This window comes from Urocampus carinirostris, chromosome 5 (genome assembly GCF_059441175.1).
Source record: "Urocampus carinirostris isolate Australia breed hairy pipefish chromosome 5, RoL_Ucar_1.0, whole genome shotgun sequence".
In the NCBI taxonomy this organism is placed as follows: domain Eukaryota; kingdom Metazoa; phylum Chordata; class Actinopteri; order Syngnathiformes; family Syngnathidae; genus Urocampus; species Urocampus carinirostris.
In genome coordinates, this window is record NC_142353.1 from 36696441 (window position 1) to 36717948 (window position 21508).

Sequence of the window (21508 nt, forward strand, 5' to 3'; positions counted from 1 at the left end):
CCTCTTTCCTTTTTTTTCCTCTTCTTTTTTCATTCTTTTTCTTTTTTATCTTATGTTCTACTTTTTACTCTTTTTTGTTTAAATTTGTTCTTACTTTTCCTTATTTTTTCTTTGCTTCCCTCCCTTTTCAGTAGATTTTTTCCTCTTTTCTTGCTTTTTTTGTTCTTATTTTCCTCCCTATTTATACCTCTTTTCTTTTATGTTTTCTCATTATTTTTCTTTTTCACTTTTCTTGCCTTTTTCTCTTTCTATTTTTGTTTCATTGTCCTTTGTTTTTTTTCTTAATTGTTTTATTCTTCTTCTTTACGTCATTTTCATGTTTTTACTTATGTTTTTCCCTTGTTTTTGCTTATTTTTTCTTCAGTTTTTCGTGGATTTTTTCTTATCTTTTATCCCTCTCTTTTTTTTCTTATTTCTTTTTTTTCTTCTTTATAGCTTGTTACTTCTTTTGTCTTCATTTTATTTTATTTTATTCTCTTTTTTCCCTTTTAATATTTTTTTCTCGTTTCGATCATTTTATTCTTTTTTCTGTTAATTTAAAAGAAGAAAAACAATATTACTTTTTAAATTTATTCTTCTTTTTAATTTGATTTCCAGATTTTTACTTCTTTTTTCTTGCTCTGTTCTTCCTGCTTCTACTTTTTTCCTAATTTTATCATTTCCTTTTTTTAATCTTTTTGTATTTTTTCGCCTATTTTTTCCCCCTCTTTTTGACACATTTTGTGCATGATGCAACACAATAGTTGGCAATATATGGATTGAGGCAACCAAAAAGACCTGAGAGCCGTTTGGATGCCAAAAGAGCCGACTTTTATCAGTGAGCCAAGCTGAAAAAGACGGTTCTCTAAAATGATCCGGAATTTCCATCTCTACTGCTTTGAATCTGAAATAGCAGGGGCGGAGTCAAGCAGGTGACGTCACTCTAGGGCGGGTCATATCAGAGCACAAGCAAAAACAATATACGGTACATATACGGTATATGTCTAAATTTACGAATTTAAAGAAAAAACTTTTTACCCCGACTAAAGGTAACTCAAATAGGTTTTTTTCCTGGCAGAAATGAATTTCTTCTTGTCTGTGATTTCAATACTAGACAACTACCAATTCAAACAAATTTTGCGAAACTGGAAAAGACTTTATGTGCACAACTATTCAGCAATAACGGAGATGTATTACACAGAAATAAGCACGGTTGGGTAGGGTTACTTTAACTGGATTACATGGAACGGCAAAAATGATGTTGTCAAGCTGTTTGGATTTATTTTCATTTAGTTTCTGTCACATTTATGTTCGTTTTGCCGGAGATCAAAGAGATCAAATCCAGCAGAGAAAGCTTACCACGTGTTGTGAGTCATCATTTTATTCATATTTAGTTTCTTTTGTCTTTTATTAGCATATTTGGTATTGGAGTAATCCAAAAGTAATTGAAAGTAATCCAGTTAAAGAAACCCTGCCCAACCCTGGAAATAAGTAATTAATATTTGGACTATTGGTATAAGGAGATCATATGGTCATTTTCGCATCTGATGGACGATAACGGTGTAGTATTAAGTTGTAAACATTTCAAAATCAAACAGACTTCAATCCACATAAATCTGAATTTAGCAAATTGGCGAATGCCGTTTGAAAGCAATTTGTCTCTATAACAGTTGAAATTCGGAAATCTAAACAAATGAACCCCCACAGACCGCCACCTGTTATACCGGAGATGTCAATTTTGGACAGCGAATGTAATAAATACATTTAATTTGAAACTTTTGAAAGACCCCTCAAACTACGCACCCTCAGGGATATTGCCCTTGTATTGAATTAAACATGTCAAAAATATTTATTTTTCTTTTTACTTGATTTATTTACTTTCTTTGCTGTAGCGAGACTTTTAACTAGGAAAGTTTGACCACATTACCCCGATTTTAGCTACCTGCATTGACTCCCTGTTAGCTTAAGATGTGATTTTAAAGTTCTTTTGGTAGAATACAAAATTGCAAATGGACTAGCCCCTTATTTCTTTCAGATTTAATTTCCACCTATGCTCCTGCTCAGAGCCTTGACCCAGAAAAGGCCGGTCTACTGGTGATCCCAAGAGCCAAGAAGAAATCTGCAGGTTCGACCGCATTCTCCATTTGGACACTGGTGCTGTGGACTGTGCTGCCCGCTTACATTTAATCTGCAACTTCAGTGGAAGGGTTTAAATCTAAGATTAAAACACAATGATTGTCAGGACCAGAACAGACACAGGACTCAATTGCGTTACGTTTCTCACAAGTTTTATTAAAGAAAAGAGGAAGGGCTGCGCCCACGACCCGGCGTTCGCTAGGCGCGGGAAGCAAGTCGCTCCCGTGTTCGGATAACAATCCGAACACGGAAGCGGATCTTCCGTAGCGAGCAATGGCGATAGCTGGGACAGGAGAGCAAAAACGTGGTCAGGGTTAGAAACGGGTCGTAAGCCAGGACAGGAGAGCAGACGTTGCCGGGATCAAAAACGGAACAGGTGGGAGTCAGGGTCGAAAAAGGCTTGCCTAGTATACACTGAGGTTCGCAGACGGACTGACAACAGGGGATTGACAGGACTGGGTTTGATTAGGGACAGGGAGCCAATCAGAGCCTGCAGCGGTTGGCGCCAAAAGAGCAGGCACAGGTGATTCACATTGGTAATCATGACAATTATATTCTATAGCTTATGAAGAACCTATCTTTCATTTTTACAACGTCTGTGTAATTTTTTGTTATTGTAACATCAGTTGCAGTCTGGTGATCCTTTTTATTTTATTTTTTATTATTTTTTTGGTTTGAACAAATTTATTGACACTAATAACAGCAAACAAACAATGTGAGGTTTGAAAAACCCTTCTCGACAATCTTAACAGCGTTCAAGCATATTCACAATTTCGTTATGTCTGGCAATATGACGTTTTAACATTTTTTTCTGACATTTTTAACATCTTTGTTAGTGTCAAGAGATCCGTCCAGGCCAAAGTCGATTGTTTTTTGGTCTGAACAAATCCACTGACACCAACAGCAGCAAACAAACAATGTGAGGTTCGAACAATACTTTAATTATTTTTTATTTTATTTTTATTGTTTGTTAGTGCAACATCCATTGCGCCCTGGTCTTTCTGGAAGATGGATTACCTCATTTGCGGTCCCTTCTTAAGGTTTCTTCATTTCCCTCATGCTGAGGTTTTAGAGTTTTTCATTGCCCACGTGTAGGTTTTAGATCAGGGGATGGTGTCATAAAAGACTACAATTCCCAATATTCTGTGGTCTGTGCAGCCTTTCGAGACTCCTTGTGATTAAGGGCGTCACAAATAAACACGACTTGACTTTTTTCCCTCTGTATTTCTAAAGCACTTTCTGTTCCTTTGAACTTGATGACTCTGTATTGTTGTTTGGAATGATGCCAAAATAAATACATTCATATTAAAAACAAATATATCCTGTTTGGTCCCTGCATCTAAGTCACCGAGTCACGCGGATTTACGAGATCATCTCGCGATATTTCACGAGTTTTCATGGGCGGAGAAGAAGTATTGCGGAAGAAAAAGAGGAGGCTTCTTGTTGGAGGCTAACAAACCCATTTTGTTCGTCTGAGCTCCCGCTGCTTTGTCATCTTTCAACGCTTAAAACAAAAACACGGAAAGGAAGGTAAAAAAGTAAATATATTTGAGGAATTATTTTGTTTCTTTGCTTGGTCGTTTAGTATACGTCAGTCTTGATAGCACTATATAGAGCACTAGCGTTTAGCTAGCTATTCGTTAGCACTACTAATATACATTTTTAAAAATATTTCTTTTTGAATTATTATGGGTATTTTTTAATGTTCCGTAAAATATACTTTTTTGTGTTGAATGTTAAGTAAAAATTAAAGCTTGAGGGAAAACACTCGGTTAAGTGTTAGCACCCTAATATAAATGGCCTATTAACGCCGCCCATGACTTTAATCATAATCTAAATTTCATCAGGTTGTTTTTGTTCGTGTTTCCTGTCGTAGGGGCAAAGATGACCGCTGCGCCTTACAACTACTCCTACATCTTCAAGTATATCATCATTGGTAAGACGACATGACCACACCCTCCACACAGCATCAATAGATAGTTTACCTTCGTGTCTCTTCTCTTAGGTGACATGGGCGTGGGGAAGTCATGTCTGCTGCATCAGTTCACAGAGAAGAAATGTATGTTACCTTTTTAATATACAATCGTGTTGCCAAAGTACAGACGCTCCCCAACTTACGACCATTCCGACTTATGAAATGAAAATGAAATGATCTGCATTTATATAGCGCTTTTCAAGTCAAGACTTCCCAAAGCGCTTTACAGTGTGTTTCACATTTCCCAATAGCGGCCGTGCAGCCATGTAAGGCGCTAACCTGCTTATTGGGGGCATTAGGGGTTCAGTGTCTTACCCAAGGACACTTCGACATGTAACACGGAGGAGCCGGGATTCGAACTGCGATCCCTTGATCCCAATACGAGCGCTCTACCTCCTGAGCCACTGGTAGATACAAACATTTTTTTCGGGATGTTGAAAAATATCCGGACCCTGCTGTAAGTTAGATTTTGTATTGTTCACCTTCTTCCGTGTAGAAGACAGTACTGTAGTGCTTCTTTCCACCTCTAACAGCGTGTGGCGCTGTGAGAGCTCACTCATTATCCATCCCGAAGAAGAAATCCTATTTCTTGTTCATGTGTAAACATTCTATACTGTATCTCCAGCGCGCTAAGAACTTTGACATTTTTATTGTTTACTATTTCGAGCATCCATTCAATATGGTTGGTGTGAAGTTTAAAGAAGAGGCCAGCCGTTTCTTTTGAAATAAAAGTGGAATAAGAAAGCTTGATGCGGTTGAGAAAACAGTTGGATCGCTTTTTTTCGTCCATTCTCTATCACGGAGGACGACCTCTTGAAGAGTTTTTTTCAAAACCAAGTTACACTTTACCTAATTTAAATTTATAGAGCATATTATTTTATAAAATGTTTATTTTTGAGTACAAAACAATACTTGTTACTTATACATGCCTTAAACATACTTATACAAACCTTAAACACACAAAATATAGCACTGAAGCAAATTACGAACAATTGTCCGGAATCTCGTCCGTAAGTGGGGCAGCGTCTGTATTGTGGGCTATTTTACTTTGAATATCTTGGGAATTAATAAGGATGTAAAAATACAATCGGTAAATTCACAAAGCTTGTAATCTCAATTTTACACTGAATGTTAAAAGATGCTCAGTGTGAGCACTATTGGTCACATGACACACATAATGTCGATAGTCAAATTCTTTCCAAACGTGTCAATGGTTGCAACAGCTTGCTATCCGTGCATTCAGCTCATGCACGTCTCTTGGAATAGGGGCCACATAGACCAATCCTTTCACAAATCCCCACCAAAAGAACTCCGATGGTGTGGGATCTGGGTGGCCAGAGCATGAGATGGTGATCATTCCTAGATCATGCCAAGGCTTTCAAATGTCTGGCATTGTTGTGTTCAGAAACTGTCTAATCCTGAAAACCAGAATCAACTTTATTGTCATTGTGTGGCTACAACAAAATTACAGTTGCACTCCTGTTGACAAAATATACAATTTAAAGACTAATAACTGAAAAATATAAAGCATTCAATGCTAATATATAAAGTATTAACATCCAATACAAACACTATACACTACTGGGATTTGCACTTAATCCGTATATTCCACCTAAAACTGCAAGTAATCTGTTGTTTACTTGTTATTCATGATCTTTACTTTTCTTTGGTCTTTCCTGTTTTTATATCTTCACTCGTGTGAAGCACAATGTAAAGCGCTTTGGGAGGTCTTCATTGACTTGAAAAGCGCTATATAAATCCAGACTATTTACCATTTAACAAAGTTGACATGACAACTAAAATACCTTCCGTTGCACAATATTTTTGGAAATTAAGTCAAAGTGTAGTTTCGCTTGGCTGCTGAGGATACAGCTGTTTAAAAATGCAACTGATTTTGAAACTTTTGTGAGGCTTGTCATGTCATTAGAAGATTGCCCTGCTTTAGTTGCTTTATTTTAATCACCGTCTTGATTGCTACTTAGCAACGGCAGCAATTCCTATGCTTTTTTCGTATTTCTTGAAACTTGCAAGCTTATTATGTTTATGCTTCCCCTTTTGCATCACTGCAAGCCTTGGGACCCATAGCGAATAAATACAGTACAAACAAATACAGTATTGTTTCGCCGGCTGCTAACGTCTTTGTGAATTACCCGGGATTCTGAACTGAACGAAGAAAGATAAAATCTTAGTGGGAGTACAGCCAACAGCATATCTGTATTTTCATGATGTCGTGACACAAATCAATAGCCGACCGGCATTTTATATCGACCAGTAGCAGACATGTATCTTCGAGACAAAGTCGTCATATGTTCTGACACTGCTAAGTTTGAATATTATACTTTTGTGGGGTGGTGAAATAAGTTGTCCTTGATGTCACATAGTGAGGCAAATGCCATAAAAGGGGGCCAAAAAAACATCTTATTCCATACCTTACAGTTAAATTGACTTAAGCACTGTATTGCGATGGTGTACTTCAAAGTGTGACTCTTAACTTGAATTATATCCTATTTTCTATTAGAATGGATCAACAAGGTTCTTTGGTTAGATTGATCTGATATTTCAAAATTTGATCCAATATATTTTAAAAATATGTACAGCTAAGACTCCCTCACCAGGCCTGGGCCGGTATGAGAGTCTTACATTAACCTTGAACCAAAATGTCACAGTATCACATTATAAAAATTACAACCCCAAAATGGAATTTGAAAGGCATTTAAAGGCAGTAAAATAAAACCGCAATTCCCCTCCCGGTTGAACCTCACCAGTTTGGTTTTTGATACAATATTTATTACTTGGTATATTAATAAGCATTTATATGAATATTGGCGTTCTTCTATTGCAAGTCATTGTATCAAAACAATGTTGAATGCACTGTTAAAAATGTTCAAGCTCGTAGTAATGTCCGTGCATGTTAGAGAAAAGTAAATGGAAAAGATTTAACTTTTAAAGGAGCCGCTTGTTTATGTGCTCACTCAGCTTGTTTTTACGATTCTCTTTTTTGCTCCAATATACATGATGAGGCGGTATTGGTGGTAATTTAAATCTTGGCTGCTTTAAAGGAAACATAATCTGCTTAATCAACATTTTGAATCTTTCGGCCATTTTAAAATTTTAATTTCTCACTTAAAACATAGTTGACTTATTGTTTGCCTCAAATTTAAAAAACGTATATTGAGAGAAATGGAAATAACCATAGAAAAGAACAAAAGTAATGACCAACAATCCCCAAGTTTTCACCACAAATATCACCATCCACCACAGAGAACATGTTGCTGAATGTTAATATCTTGGAGATGTCATCAGAACCAGAAATCATGGCCAGAGTGCCGGTCTTCTGGTGATCCCAAGAGCAAAGAAGTGTTCTGCTGGTTCGAGAGCGTTCTCCATCCGGGCACCGGTGTTGTGGAATGCTCTTCCCCCTGAGATCCGGTCTGCAACCTCAGTGGAAATGTTTAAATCTAAGCTTAAAACTCACTTCTACTCCATAGCATATGAATAACCTACTCTTCTCGTCGGCTGAAAAATAGTCTGTGTAATATAGTGTAATAATCTGTGATGCCCTTTGAGACTCTTCGTGATTTAGGGCTATACAAATAAAAATGACTTGACTTGACTTGAAACCACAGCTGCACTTGCCAGACTTAAACCCATCTCGAGATACAAGAACATCGCAGTCAAATCAAAGATCAGACGTGCTGGTTACTTGCATCTTCCTTTATTCTTGCAAGACATTGACTGTCAAAGCAAAACTGGCAAATAAATCCAGGCCACGGAGATGCCATGCTACAGAAAATTTCTAGCCAACAGCTACCTAGCCCTTATCACAAACGAAATGATGCGCAACAGCATCAGCGGGCACATTGGACCCTATGAAGAACTGTTGTCAACAATGTGCATACAGAAACTTCAGTTGTATGGTCACGTCACATGATTGTCACCAAGATAATTCTCCAGGGCACAGTCCTAAGGGGCAGAAAGAGCGGAACACTGAAAAAGAACTGGGCCTACAACATTAAGGAATGGACTGATTCTGAATTTGCCACGACCCAAGAACAGGTCAGGGGCCATCAACGGTGGAGAAGGCTGTCCAGAGTTGCGTCCTCATTGGTTCCCAGACAACATATGCGGTTAAGGGATCCGTGAACCGTGATATGTCCAGAAGCACTTAAATTGTAGACATCTGGAATGCAACTGGAACATCTAACATTCAGTCTCCTGATCTTTTTCCTTGCATATTTTAATGTTCAGTCATAGTGTCTGCTCTATGAACACATTGCAAGTCCAGGATCGAACGTGACGGGTTGCTTTGTGGATTATAAAATAACTGAGAAGAAAATGCATAACCATTGCATTATAGGTTAGATCAGGAGTCTCCAACCTTTTTCAAACTTAGAGCTACTTTTTTTGTGACTAGTTAGCGTAAAGGAGACCTAATTTGATATGCATTTCTTAACCCATGGATGCATTACCTACCAGAACATTATTCCATTTGTTTGTCCCACCCCTAGTAAACAGTTGTCAAATACATTTGCGTTTGAGTTTGAAATTACCTTTCATTATGACCTTTCTATGATGTTGAAATGTCAAAGAACAAAGTGTCCTGACAAAGGACTATTTGCAGCAACTCATGGCGTCATACTCACAAGCACAATGGAAAAAAATGTAAAAGATCACGAAAAGAAAAATAAGTTTGAATTGATCGTTTTTCATTACTGTATTTTCTGCTCTATAAGGCTTACCTTCTTTTGTAATATGATTTTTTTTTATATATATAAGGCCAGGGGTCTCAAACTCAGTTGAGATCGGGTCTGCTGAAGCTAGGGTCCGGGTGAGGTTGGGGCAAATAACAATTACCACGATAACAGCGCTGATAAAAACATGCTGCTGTTCTTGAACAGACAGGGACTGTATTATATTTGTCCACTAGGTGTCGCTGTAGTGTGTTGTGCAAAGAAAAATTAGTCCCTTGAAGACCATAAACTATGGAGACTGAATGTGAGCAAAAAACACCCCTATTCTTCCCATTTTTACCCAGCCTTTAAAAAAGGAATATTTAATAGGGAAGAAGAAATAAGACAGAGGCTAAAATGGAAAAAAAGAATAGAAAAAAAATGTAGGGGAAAATAAAGCTAGAAAGGGAAACTGGAGAAAAAGAAAGAAAAGCAAAGAAGACAAAAATGAGGGAAAATGCAATTTTCTTTTTTTTTTTCTTAAATTTCACTTTTTTTCTCAATTTTTTGTTTTTCATTTTTATCTCTTTGGTCCTTTTTTTCTTATATCTATTCTTTTCAAAAGTAATAAGTTGGGTTTTGGTCACTTTGCGTCTATGTATTTTGTCTTCTTCTGTTGTGGTTTTAGCACTCATTCTCGATGGCAAGATATAATACAGTGACATCTAGTGGGCAAACTATACACACTGTCCCTTAAACTTTCATATTAAGGCAGGGGCCTTAAACTTTCATCCTGGGGGTAGTAATCGGCAGCCAGGATAAAAGTTTAAGACCGCCGTATAAGGCGCATTAGTCTTTAAGGCACATTGAATTAAAACTACAGTAAAAGCTAGGGTTGCTTAATATATAAATACATTTATATTAAAATAATGTATTTCATAGAACGTATATCAACATTTGATTTCACGACAAAAAATAATTCATTTATAAATGGTTACTGTGTTGTCCCTACTCCCCAGTATCCCTTTTTTGCCATCTACATAGACAAACTATGTCCCGACTACTTGACGGGATTTGTAATGAGTGTTCAAAATTTGGTGTCTGGGCTACTGTCTCTATTTTTTCTTTCTTTTGAGCAACGAACAATTAACATGTTAATGACGAGAGTAGTTGAGGATGACTAGTCTCTATAGGTTTCTCAAAGGCCGAACAGTTAGCTTATGCAGTGTCATTTTATTTTAACAATGTATTTCAAATTTTATCCACTGTATTTTCTGGTATATGGGCCTCACTGTATTTTTACAAGACACACATTTAAATTTCTGGCCAATTTGGGGTTTTTAGTTGCCCCTTATAGTGCGGAAAATTTGGTAAATGTGTTATATCTTTTCTAAAATGCACAATCATTTTCAGATTTTAGAGCTTAGTGTTTGCTACAGAAATATACAAAGACCCCAACCCAACTGAGAACTATTTGTGGCTATCTGAAGCTTTTATTTCTTGCGTTACTAATGAGGAGTTTCATCACTGTGCACAGTCATGGCCGACTGCCCTCACACCATCGGAGTCGAGTTTGGCACCAGGATCATGGAGGTCCACGGCCAGAAGGTGAAACTTCAGATCTGGGACACAGCAGGCCAGGAGCGTTTCAGGGCCGTCACCCGGTCCTACTACCGGGGGGCCGCCGGGGCCCTCATGGTCTACGACATCACCAGGTAGAGGGTGGCACCCTGTGATGACATCTCCAGGTTGCGTTTAGGTAACTCGATGTTGGGGGGTGTTTATGCAGGAGAAGCACCTACAATCATCTCAGCAGCTGGCTGACAGACGCCAGGAACCTCACCAACCCAAACACGGTGAGAACCACTCCATGTCTTTCTATATTCAAAAGGGAATCCCAGCAATACTGGAATGTAAATATGTTCTCGTGCAGGTGATCATCCTGATTGGCAACAAAGGCGACTTGGAGGCGCAGAGAGACGTCACATATGAAGAAGCCAAACAGTTTGCTGATGAGAACGGTGTGCACCTTTTAGTTACTCCGGGTTGAAGTCAATTTTTGTAAAATATGAATGTCCATTTTGGAGTGCTACGAGCTTATATGCTCGCAATCATAACAGGGGAGCTTCTTGAGGGTTTGTCCTCCCCGCATGGCAATGGTCTATTTCAGTGATTGGCAACCTTTTTTGTACCACGGACTGATGTAGTGTCTGACTATATTCTATTCCATTTTTGACAACAACAAAAAAATATATAATAGTAAGTCAAAATTCACTGTGTAATCACTGGACAACTAGATAACACAGGAAAATATATTAAATTCATCTCATCACACTAGTTTTAATCACAGTAGCACGTTGTACAGGGTTGTTTTGGCTGAACTCTTTCCCACAATGCTCCATTACAATGTGGCACCGTAATTAATAAATAGTGTGACGATGAGAAAACATGATGCCTTTTCCTTTATCATCTGTTGCAGCCCGCAAGCTGTAGGTTTTCCTAGATATAATACAAAGTGTTACAGAAATGACTTAAACCAGAAAAAATGGGAACGTGAGTGTGCTGGAGCAAAGAATGGAGTCAACATAAGGAAACGGTGTAACAAAAATGTGGGTGTATTGAATAACAAAAATGGGATGACAGAATAGGAACCCCAACAAAATAATTCTCTGAACCAGACCATGGGAAGTATGCTGGGCAAAAGTACTTGATATAACAGCTAAGAAGGAAACCAGCTCAACTGCCTGACTAAATTGATAACTCAAAAACAAGAAGCAACAAAGGCAATGCCAGTCCAGGGCAACGCATGCTGTAACATCTGCAATTCTAACAGTTATTAGTTAGGATTCAGCGCTCTCACCGCCGGGATCTGGGTTCAATTTTCTTTGCATCTAAATCTAAGAAAATGAATTCAGCATTTTTATGGCCAAAGTACCCAATAAAAAATGCCCAATCTTGGAAAGCTAAGCATGGGCAGGGCTTGGTTAGTACTCAAGAGGGAGACAGCTTGGAAATACAATATTTTTCTCTCTATTTATCTTCTCTTTTTTTTCTCTCTCTCTTCTTTTTTCTCTTCCTCTTTTTGTCTCCTTCTCTCTTCTTTTCTCTCTCTTCTATCTCTGTTTTTCTTTTTCTTTCTTTTTCCCCTCACTTTCTCTTTCACTCTTTCCTTTTTCTGTTTTTCTTTCTTCCTTTTCTCTCTCTCTCTCTCTCTGTCTTTCTGGCTCGCTCTCTATTGATAGATAGATAAATGGAATGAAGGAAAACTTTATTTTGAACATTATAAAATAAAAACGGGACAAAACAATGACTCAACAACAAAAATAATGTTAACATCACATTTTCGAAAAAGGGTATAAAGAAGCAGACGCTTAATTATTAATATTTGTTGAGTGGCGAATAATTGCTCATTTAAGATGATATACAACAATAAAACCTCAGTATAACGCGTATACAAACTTTGAGTTTATTTTTGGTTGAAGAAATGTTTGTTTACATAAATAAATATAATACAAACAAAGAATTAGGCATTTTTTCGTCTTTCGGTACCGTTCCACAGCCCGGTGGTTGCCGACCAATGGTCAATTTGACTATCGGTTGATGAAGCAAGAAGTTGTTTGATGTCTGCATTCTCAAAACCTTGATTTGCATTTTGTGATTTAGGTTTGCTCTTCCTGGAGGCTAGCGCCAAGACGTGAGTACAGGCACCCGTTCACACTCTCGCACAAACACACACTATGATATTGTTGTGGTGGTGCAGAGGCGAGAATGTAGAAGAGGCCTTCCTGGAAGCAGCCAAGCGGATCTACCAGAACATCCAGGACGGCAGTCTGGACCTGAACGCCGCCGAGTCGGGAGTGCAACACAAGCCGTCTGCACCGCAGGGGGGACGGCTAAGTGCGGACAGCCAGCCCCCCAAAGAAGGATGCTACTGCTAACCCACCAAAGGACGGACACGAGGACAGACGGGTAGCTTCTTTTTTGCTTTGCCGGTTCTCCGGGTCTGGAATTGCTAAGAACTCACTTGAATCCCTGATGTCTCGCTATGGAACCCCAATGCAGGATGTCCTCTAATTTCAACACATCTAGTCCAGTGGACTCATTCCACCCCAAAAAAGAAATGAAGGTTTCCTGCATGTGGATATGAAATTGGACCTGTCATATTCCAAAGGTTTTATGACAAAACCTCCAAACGGCAGAGTTCCTTAAAGTCTTCTCCAGCTCTACACTTTAAGTCCAGATGGTCCCGAACTGTTTTGTTTGTTTTGACTGAAGGAACTTCCTTATATTTATGCCAACTCTCATTCCCATACCAAAACGGATTTGTTCGATTCAGAAAAAAACATGATTAGCATCAGTACAGGTGAAAAAAAAAGATAATAATAGTAATACAAAAGACATATTTACATATCTTCTGGACTGGAAAGTATTGCATATCCTTTCAAGTTCAAAATCAATGTGGACTAAATTACGTCCTAAGCAATGTTTCCTTTTTTGATCAGAAAGAACTTGAATAATGACATTCTCTGTCAATTTACCAGATAACGTTCTATAAATATTGCATCTCTTTTTGGAAACCTTTAGTCTTTATGTTCACGGACTAGACGCTCTCATTCTCGGACCACACAAGTTGCCTCAAAAACTCGTGCAATGGATACCAAATAGCTCCCTTGAAGAACGCTCCCTCTGCTCTTGAAGTTCTTCCACCTATTTCAAGTCCACCAAGTCCCCGTTACGCGGACTAAGTATCTACTATAGTCCGGTTTAGAAGAAGATACAGATGCCATCCTTCTGGACTGGAAGTTCTCAGACATGTTTACCTCCATTGTCATACAACAAGGTCTTCTTAGATCCAAGAAACCCAGAACTATAATAATCTCAGACTGGGTCAAAGCTCCAGCCAGTCCACCAGCAATGCTTAATATCTGAAGTTACTTGATCTTTCATTCCCACACCATAAAGATCTCAAATTTGCCCAGCCGCCCTTCTTTGTCCAAGCCTGAAACGGAGCTAATGATGGAAGAATGATACAGGGATTCAGACAGTCCACCAGGAGTTGTTCTTCTGGTCTGAACGATCTAATAAAGACCCACAGGTAGAAGGACCAAAGTCTATATCTTGTTTCTCTAGATTCTGCCTCAGAGTTGTAATGATTCCAAATCCCGGTCCAAAATCTGAAGTTTCAGTAATCCTCATCTCATGCAATTCGTGCACCGTACCACTTCCGTGTGTTTCAATTGCACCTTCCATAAAATCAGTGGCCCAAAGAGAGGACCGACATATTTTGAAGTAACATCAAAAGACTTTTCAACCATCTTAATGGTCTTTTTTTTTTGTTTTCAGGTTTTGTGCAAGTCCTTAAATTGAAGGTTAATTTTCTATTGACCAAAAATGTTCCACTCATCTTTCCCGAAGTAGCATTCCAGATGCGTTTGGCGAGTTTGCTTAATTTCCGGGCATCTGCATATTTTGAGGCTATACCAGCACAGTCAAGTCATTGGCTCTTGGCTTCCCGTTAACGCTGAAGAATTTTCTGTTTGCTGCTTTGATTGGTTGACGGCAGCCCTGACTTCAGTCGGCATCTTTCCTGTGTGTGTGTGTCTAAAAGTATACTAGCAAACGTTCATCATTTTAATCCAACTTTTCTCAAACACAAGTCCTTTAATGTTAAAATCCAGCACTTAAATTCGAGGTCTGCATATTTATCAAATATTTCATCAGGAAAAGCTTAAATCGCACGCCAATCAAGTGTTAATTTATTCTAAACAAAGCTAAGTTTTAAGAGAACTTTTTTAGATGGCTCATTTTGACAAGTAGCATTTACAGTCGGCAGGGGGCGCCGTCTTCACGTCAAACGTAGACAAAATGTGATTATTTGACTTATTTATACTGCACTCAGTTCCCTTCGCGTGCGGGATTAGCATCTATGTAAATAACAGTAAATAGATTCCACGTTTGGTCATCTTATTATGGGATGTCATCACGTTCTTTAAGTGTAAATGGACATTAAAAAATTAAATCAATATCATGAATCATGTTTGTTTTTCTGTGGTGTATCAGTTTGATGTTGAAAAATTAAATAAGTTTCATTTATATCTGATTGGTTAGTTTTACCCACTTCGGATACCAGATACATTTTTTTTATAGTGTCAAACTTGGGAGTGGGATTATCTGTGAGTTAGTTGTTTTTTGTGGCCAAAATCCAAGCACTTTTTAATGGCTTTCAAAGCCAGTGTTTTTAATCTCTCCAGTACAAATACTGGTGTTGATCATGTATTTTGAAGGGCCTTGAATGTATCAGTGATTTACTAATGCAATTCTTGATATCACATGTGCATTTATCAAGACTTTTTAAGATCTGGAGTAAATTGTGAATACGTTTTCTTTTTAGACACATCTCTCCACAAATATATGTTGGGTAAAATTGATTATAGCTTGCATATTTTCAATTGCTTACTGTTACAATTTCACTGGGAAACGCAATCTTTCTCTTCCATGGCCCATAAATGTCTGTCCCTAAATCCTTGCACTAATAATCATTTCATATTGCCCTGTTTAGGTGAAGCATGCATCTGTTCTGCAGGGGGCGATGAATCCTCATAGGACAATGGAATACCAACTAGTGCCAGCTACCGTTAATCACGAGGGGGAAAAATGCAATGGTGAAGTGAAACATCCAGAGCAGTGTCTGTTCTTAAAAATTACGATTATTTCAAGCACTTTTCGATCTTTAAAAACACTGCGTTGAAATTCAAGCATCTAAGGATTTCAAGCACCCATACAAACCCAGCATGTATGAGTTGACTATTTTAAGCAAGTGACAATTGGTCATTAAAGCAACATTTTTAATCGGACACATCAGAAATTACAAATGCAATCTGAATTTCCATTAGCATTATAAAAATCCATCTGTGCGGCTCGTGAGCATCTTTTGCAGGACTATTGATAACGGCAGATTCTGACTGCAATGCCATGTTTTTTGACCGATGTGACACAAAAACACAAAACTACAAACACAAAAATCTTCTACGTGGCGAAATTTTTGTTGGCCGGCTGCTCCGTTTCCTGCTCGTACTCTATCTCCACGTACGCTCGCTTTTTGCGCGCCGCTGAGCCGTTGGCGGGAGATTTGCCTTTGTCGCGAGACTTCGTCTTTATCGTTTCCATGTCTTCATCCTCTGTCGACATTTCCTCGTCGCTCTTCTGATCTTCCTCGTCGCTGCTCGTCCTCAGGTTGTTCATTTCCTGAAATTAGAGGCGACATTAGAACCAGAATGAAATCGTAATTTCTAAGAACTAGTCACGCGTCAAGCGGGCTTAGTACCTCAAAATCACTAAGATCGCTTTCCTCTACTTCGTCGGCAGCGACAAACTCCCTCTTGCCGACATCCTGTGTGGTACGCAACACCAACTTAAGCCAACAAACCGGCAACCGTTTTTGTACCGCGACCCGATCCCCTCACTCACCTCGTCATCCCGTTCCGCTTCCTTCTCGTCTTCATCGCTCTCCTCCTCGGACTCGCTCTCCACGTCCTGCTTCTGCATTGCTTTGTCGAACGCCACGATGGGGAAGTTGTAGATGTCGCCGTACTGGAAAGGAAGACGATACAATTGAAATAATGCGACGTCGGGGTAGTCGGGCTGAGCCGGTTTCATACCGTCCCCTGCTTGAGCCTCTCCAGCAGCTCCTTCTCGATAGCGTTGTCAAGCTGTGCCGCGATCAGGGCTTTTTCCTCTTTTCGCCTTTCCCGACGCTCGACCTTGCGACTCAAAGGGACCAATTTCCTCCTGGAGATGAATGATTGCAATACATTGAGGGCAATCAAATATGGCAAAAGTGAATACGAGAAAATCAAATCCCGTATATTCCAGACTACAGAGTGGACCAAATTTAAAAGGGTTCGTAGTTTAAGGTGGCCTTAAAAACCTCAAAGTTATTTCTTCAATAAGTGCTAACAATGCTTAACCAAGTTCAAAGAGCATATATATTATTAAAGGACTCCTGCCCTGTGCAGAACTACTAAGGTAGCTGTACGCCGGGTAGTTTGGCAGACGCGTTTTGAGTGCCATAAATGATGTGAAGTAGATCATTGTCGACATCAAATGATCTAAAGCGGGGTTGTCCAAACTTTTCAAAAAGTAGGCCGGATTTGATAAGCTGAAAATGTTTGAGGGCTGACTTCAATAAATTCACCCTCCGTGAAAGGTTAGCATTGCTTGGCGATCAGTGCCACAACCTCGTAGCTCACTCTTGTAGCATTTTCATTTGACATGCAGGTGCTGTTAAGACAGCTTCCAGTCAACTTGATATTATATTCAAATAAACACGACTTGAAAACAACCAGTTTCATGGAAAAATAGGCAGATGCGGTTATTTCGGATAAGGAGGGGAAAAAATACTTCAGTTTCCACTTGTCCTGGAAGTGGTGGCCCTCACAGTCAACTTTCCTTTTTTTATTTACAGTTGCCGAGTCAGAAATGGGGTGAGCTAATAGGGCTCAAAGGGCTACTGTCATCATCTAGTCAAATGTAAAAAAAAAAAGTGTCAATTTATAGGTCAACATTACATGATTAATTTTATGACAGAAGTCGAGGGCCAGTAAAATTTGATCACGGGCTATAACTGAAGAAAGGATGCCTGGAGCAATCTTCTGGTGAACTAAAACAATTGTCTTAATAGTACATACTCCGCCTTTAAGGGCGAAACTCAACTTTGTTTTACACAAGCAACAGCGAATTTCAAGATGCAAACTTAAACAGTCATAAAAATAATCTCATTCTCATCCACTTTTTTTTCAAATCAAAAAGGGAAATGTCGTGGACAGAATAGTAACACACCGTGCCACGTTTAAAACACGCCATCTATTCATGCACGCCGCCATTTAGGTGACGAGTCATCAGTCTACCGACGGGAGTCAAAGCTCCTATGTTTAACTGTACACTTAATCAAATTTCTTCATTTTGACATTCAGAGCACTTGGCAGAAATCGAGTGGCATGTCATCTGCCACCACAGGCCTCACAATCCTTCGTTTTAATGATACGGATTCCCAGATATGTAGTCCGGAATTTACGGTACATTCGCTTGGCTTAATGCCACTTGTGTACTTACCGCCTCTTAAGGACTAGCTTGCGCATGCGGATCAAGTACTGCGTGATTTTTGTGAACCTCTGTTTGCATTTGTGTCGGATGAAGCGAGGCCAATAGAGGAGGTTCTCGTCGATTTGCTCCAAAGCTTTCTCATAGTTATTGCTCAGCTTTACCTGCATTGACACAATAAGACCGTGAGCATTTGTTACACACATTTGTACATCCCACAATTTTTTTAAATGTACTATTAAATTCAATGTCAGACATTTCTCTCAAACGGGAAGAGTTGGAGCCAGCCGATTTTACCCATTTTTGAAGGTCTACAGAAAATTTTGTTTTGTAGCTACAGTATAAAGGCACATAAAAACGCTTCAACCCTCATTTGTTCTTAGTTTTTACCGTTGTTTGTAAACGACAGTTGAACATTGCCAAGTTTCTTGAAAATACACATTTTCAAAAAAAAACAAAATATAAGCTGGCAAAATAACATTTTAATTGCAAGAACACCGAACAGGCACGAAACATCATCCCTCTCTGCCCCGACAGTGACAAAGGGTCTTGGCCATCCCCTTTTAGTAAGAAAAGCTCTGTTGGCGCATTGGTCTGTCCATCCATCCATTAATTCACTTTTCTCACCACACTGCGTCACTACGTCTACACGGGGACTGTCTAAACACTCAATTGCTGGATACAGGAAGTAAATTTTATGTGTGGACAAAGATCTGATCGAAGCCACTCCTTCCAGCCAATGGTGATTTATCATACTGAAATGTTCCCAAAAAGCTTTAAACTTAGTGGTGATCAACACCAAACCCTTTACAATAATTTAAAAACAAACAATTTTTTTAAAAAATGTGTTTATACGTTTTGACATTGTTTAAGTTGGTGTTTGTAGCAAAGCATGAAATGTGTATTATACAACAAACTGTCAGTCGGGCTTGCTCACCTTTTCCCACAATCTGGCTGGAAACGCTGCTCGCTCAATCACTTTCATGTATAGGAAACACTGACCTACAACATACAACATTAGGTTACAAGATAACCCATTTTATCCATTCTTGGCGGCGAAATGTTTACCTTTCTCTTCTCGAATGGTGGCATACTGACTGTTGGCCAGGGGACACGACGATCGGTTGCACAGGCCAGTGATGTTGAACTCATTGCGACAGAAACTTTGACTCTTTGTCCTAATAGAAGGGGGAAACTTTTGCTCGTTTTCAATGGTCCAGGAAGACTCTCTCTTACATGTTAACCCATATGTCGTGTTAGGGTTTCAAGTTTTAAAAAAGAAACTGATGTGTCTCAGAGACCATAAAATCAAATTACAATGGGACTATACTGTGTAGTATTAACCATATGGAGTGGTACTCCTTTCATTTCAATTGTCAGGACCAGTGTTGGTAATAACGCAGATATGCAACAGTGCCATTTTTTAATTAACTGGGGAACCCACATTATTTTTCTGGACGTTACACGGTCATTATCGTTACGGTCTATCAAAAGCGATGCGTTACTTAGACTGCAGAACGCCAATGGTCCCCTTGACACCGTTTTCAGCAACTACTCCAGGTTGTTTACGTTACATCTCTTTAGATCATGTCAGCATTCAAAATAGCGACTACCATATAGTTACATAGCGATTAGGAATACAGTATTTGCGGATACGCCGAAAGAAAAGGCTAATGACGGCTGAGTTATGACAGCACAAGATTCGTGTCATTCGTCAACGAAATGTCTGTATAACCCGGTTCTTGGTAGGCTCCCCACCAATCAACAGTTGGTTCCCTCAGATGAGTTTTTTCCCATGTGGTCACAATGCATTTATGGCGGATTCCGTGTTGTTGATTTATTTTTTTTAGAATAAGGTTAAAATTGTTTTGTGTTTGATTGTAGGATTATAAATATTTGAATTATATTTTCAGTGTTAATTGGTTTATACAAAAATCAAGAATTGTTTTTGAGAAGGGACAAGTATGCTCAATGTTAGTCCCCAAAGGGGCTTTTGCAGAAAAAAAATATTCATAAAATACACATTATTTACAAAACGGCACCATTGCAGGGGCTACAGGTGGTCACATATCTGACATCTGATTAAAAAAACTGTTTATGTTTAAAAGAGGACCCCGTTTCACTCTTCCTTTAGTTCAGTGGTTAACAGTTCCAGGCTTTAGTGCCTTGTACCGTAAAAGCTGAAGATTTCTGCCTTGAGAGTTTTATAAAAACTTAAAGTAGTAGGTTGTCTTCCTTTATCTATCTTCCTTTTGTTATTGCACGTTTCATTTTTTGTGGGATGCTCTGCCCCCTGAGATTCGGTCTACAACCTCAGTGGAACTGCTTAAATCTAGGCTTAAAACACACTTATGTTCGATAGCTTATACTGTAAATGACTTATGTTTCATGTTGACAATATCTGTATTATTTGTTATTGCAACATCCATTGTAACCTGATCATCCTGGAAGGGGGATGACCTTATGTGCGGTCCCTTCATTTTCCTCATGTTGAGGTTTTTGAGTTATTCCTTGCCCTCATGTATGTTTTAGATCAGGGGATGGTGTAAAATATAGACTAATTCCCAATAATCTGGTCTGTGCAGCCCTTCGAGACTCCTTGAGATTAAGGGCGTTACAAATGAACATGACTTTTTTCCTCTTTCACCGCACCTTTTAAAGTCATGCAATGCATATTTTTACATAATAATTGGCATTATAGAGATTAAAGCAACCTCAAGAGCTATTTGGGACTTCGAAAGAGCTGCTTTTTTTTAGAGAGATAAGCCCCCCATAAATGAATCTCTAAAAGTAGTCAGAATTCCCATCTCTTCAAGTAAACTCAACGACATCACCTGCAACGTTTCGTATTTTCCCCTTATCATTTCAACATCTTTGACATAGTACAAAATATTTTGAAAATAACGGAATTGGTGACTTTCCATGATAATTGGTTACCTTTACTTTAAAAGTACTTCAGTGACTAACTCAGTTACCTTTCGGGAGAAGTAGTGATTATTAACTCATTCCTTTTTAACAGTAACGTGCCCAATACTGGTCAGGACTGAGTTTAGACCTAGGGTCATAATTGACCCGCAAACAAAAGGTTAGTGGTTCAAATTCCTAACACAAAATAAAGGTTAAGTTATATGCTAATGTTGACACGATTTATTAGGCGATGTATGAAACTGTGACTTACTTGACTTTGTAGGAGCAGAACTGCCGGTTGCCTATAATGTCCCAAATCACCTGCACACATCATGACACAACTGACATTTAACTAAAACAAATATTTGAAGAGTATTATTGTCCAAGTCTCACAAATGTCACCATAGAACGCAACCACTGTCTCGCATAGGTTAGCATGATGCTAATGCAAAGATCACTTACGTCGTCGTGTTGCATGTTTTCTGACTGTTCGTTGCGATGATTTAATCTTCAGACTTCTTCTAAACAACCTGAGAAGTAAGAGAAATGACTCGAAAGAATTTGAGGGAGATTCGATTTAACTTGGTACGAAGCACATGGGCAAGCACCAAGCCACCATTTTTGTTTGCTTGCGAGAATGCGTGACGCGTCGTTCGTGAACGAAAAGCGTGTTTGAGTAGGCTCCCCTCTGATCGAGATTCACGCTCTCTTTTTTTTCTCGTACTTTTCACGATATTCCCCA

General features: G+C 38.9%; 2 protein-coding genes across 3 annotated transcripts in view; one reads left to right on the forward strand and one right to left on the reverse strand.

Annotated features, from left to right (window-relative positions):
- Positions 1-3487: 3487 nt before the first annotated feature.
- Positions 3488-14783, forward strand: LOC148366198 (ras-related protein Rab-14-like). Its single transcript, XM_088336647.1, has 8 exons — positions 3488-3645; positions 3992-4051; positions 4121-4174; positions 10298-10475; positions 10550-10616; positions 10694-10781; positions 12424-12454; positions 12521-14783. Exons 2-8 carry the CDS (start codon positions 4000-4002, stop codon positions 12696-12698), a joined length of 648 nt encoding a protein of 215 aa, XP_088192773.1. The 5' UTR covers positions 3488-3645; positions 3992-3999; the 3' UTR covers positions 12699-14783.
- Positions 14784-15588: 805 nt separating this feature from the next.
- The window catches only part of mak16 (MAK16 homolog (S. cerevisiae)), a 43578-nt gene continuing 37658 nt past the window's right edge, over positions 15589-21508 (reverse strand). The window contains exons 3-11 of one of the 2 annotated variants that reach the window (XM_088336650.1): positions 21229-21296; positions 21038-21087; positions 18928-19037; positions 18797-18861; positions 17872-18023; positions 16419-16548; positions 16228-16350; positions 16085-16150; positions 15589-16005 (exon numbers count right to left, since the gene is read on the reverse strand). In XM_088336650.1, coding sequence (XP_088192776.1) covers positions 15787-16005; positions 16085-16150; positions 16228-16350; positions 16419-16548; positions 17872-18023; positions 18797-18861; positions 18928-19037; positions 21038-21087; positions 21229-21243 — 930 coding nt within the window. In that variant the 5' untranslated portion in view covers positions 21244-21296 and the 3' untranslated portion in view covers positions 15589-15786. Of the gene's footprint in view, positions 16006-16084; positions 16151-16227; positions 16351-16418; positions 16549-17871; positions 18024-18796; positions 18862-18927; positions 19038-21037; positions 21088-21228; positions 21469-21508 lie in introns of those variants that run through there. The other variant, XM_088336649.1, reaches the window with a different exon arrangement.